This window comes from Teleopsis dalmanni, chromosome 1 (assembly GCF_002237135.1).
Source record: "Teleopsis dalmanni isolate 2A chromosome 1, ASM223713v2, whole genome shotgun sequence".
Taxonomy (NCBI): domain Eukaryota; kingdom Metazoa; phylum Arthropoda; class Insecta; order Diptera; family Diopsidae; genus Teleopsis; species Teleopsis dalmanni.
In genome coordinates, this window is record NC_051846.1 from 210,308,646 (window position 1) to 210,310,587 (window position 1,942).

The 1,942-nt window shown below is 32.8% G+C and overlaps 1 protein-coding gene across 1 annotated transcript; it reads left to right on the forward strand.

Annotated features, from left to right (window-relative positions):
• LOC119667189 (uncharacterized protein slr1851-like) lies at positions 1–603 on the forward strand. Its single transcript, XM_038076478.1, has one exon. It carries the CDS (start codon positions 1–3, stop codon positions 601–603), a length of 603 nt encoding a protein of 200 aa, XP_037932406.1.
• Positions 604–1,942: the final 1,339 nt, after the last annotated feature.

Consider the following 1,942-nt stretch of genomic DNA (forward strand, 5'->3'; position numbering starts at 1 on the left):
ATGGGTAATGTAGATATGGCTAATGTAGATATGGCTAAAGTAGATATTGCTAACTTCGATATGGCTAGTGTAGGTATGACTAGTGTAGATATAACTGATGCATATATCACTAATGTATATATGGCTAATGTATATAATGCTAATGTAGATATAACTGATGCATATATCACTAATGTATATATGGCTAATGTATATAATGCTAATGTAGATATAACTGATGCATATATCACTAATGTATATATGGCTAATGTATATAATGCTAATGTAGATATGGCTAATGTAGATATGGCTAATGTAGATATGGTTAATGTAGATATGGGTGATATAAATATGGCTAGTGTAGATATGGCTAATGTAGATATGGCTAATGTAGATATGGCTAATGTAGATATGGCTAATGTAGATATTGCTAACTTCGATATGGCTAGTGTAGGTATGGCTAGTGTAGATATGACTGATGCATATATCGCTAATGTATATATGGCTAATGTATATAATGCTAATGTAGATATGGCTAATGTAAATGTAGCTAATGTAAAAATGGCCAATTTATACATGGTTCATAAAGATATGGGCTATGTTACTTTATATATCAACTTTTAAAAAATGGTTGACACCATAAAGTTCGCTATTTCTCATAATATTTCAATCATTACTGTCATTAGTTAAAATAACTTTTAAAAACATTATTGTAAAGTAACTTTCGTCAGCATAAGGCATCAGTAAATGTAAAGTAATTAATTTTTTTAATAAAGAATAACTCATGGCATAGCAAATATTTATTAACTGCATTATAATAAAAGTTCTTAAAAAATAAACTACAACAAAAAACAAATAAAATTAACCTGACATGACTTTCATTGCTTCTGAATGGAAGTTTATGAACAATTAAGTCTGAACAAAGCCAATGCAACATGTTGCTACCAAACGCAAAAGCCATAAGCCATGAGCCATCGGCTTCGCCACTTACAGTAGCCGGGATAATAAATATAAAGCAGCTGAAGTTAATTGAAAGCACAAACTCGTCCCAAACTCAAACTCACCACACACACATACACAAACACACACACGCACAGTACATTCGATTTACATAGATGGGAGCACACTAAATAAGTGCTAAGAAAGTCTAATGCTGGCATTAAATTACTGTGAGCGCTTTGAAGGCGGCTTGAGTTACGACCAAGAAACCGTGTGGCAAATGCGGCATTTGCTTATGACGAAGTGGCAAGAAAAAGCTCTACCACGTGTGTTGGATCAAGCAACTGTGAAATTATGAATTTACATAACTATTTTCACAAGAGAAATTGATAGAAATTTAATAGGAATTTAGAGTAGAAATTTAGTAGAAATTTAGTAGAAATTTAGTAGAAATTTAGTAGAAATATAGTAAAAAATTAAATGAAAAATTATTAAAATTTAGAAAAATTTTAGTGAAAATTTAGTAGAAATTTAATATAAATTTAAAGTTTTTTTAAACGTCAAAATTTGGTTCCGGTTTCCATATATGCCATTCGGTCATGTAAAGTCAGAAAGAAACGTATAAAAAAAATTATGTCTAGCGTTGGCACATGCAACACACATTAAACAATTGTCTCGTCCACACGGCATTAGGTCCTTGCTGCCGTAGTAAATAGTAAAATTTTCCAAATTACCGACACAAGTAAATATGTCAAGTGCAGTCGTGTTGCATTGTCCTGCTAAGTTGCAATCAGCCAAAAAGTCAACAAAGGACGAAATGCATTTTTATTTTATTTGCATTTAGACATGATGAGCTGCAGTTATGGCGACACCAACCGACGCTACATATGCGTATCCATTTCCGGTAGCTATCGGTAACCCTCTTTGTTGGCTTTTACTCAGGCCGGTTGATGTTGACGATTCAACGCTTCCGTGCGTGGTAGTGGATGAAGCACATGCACAAGGACATATGTAAGCTTTGGAA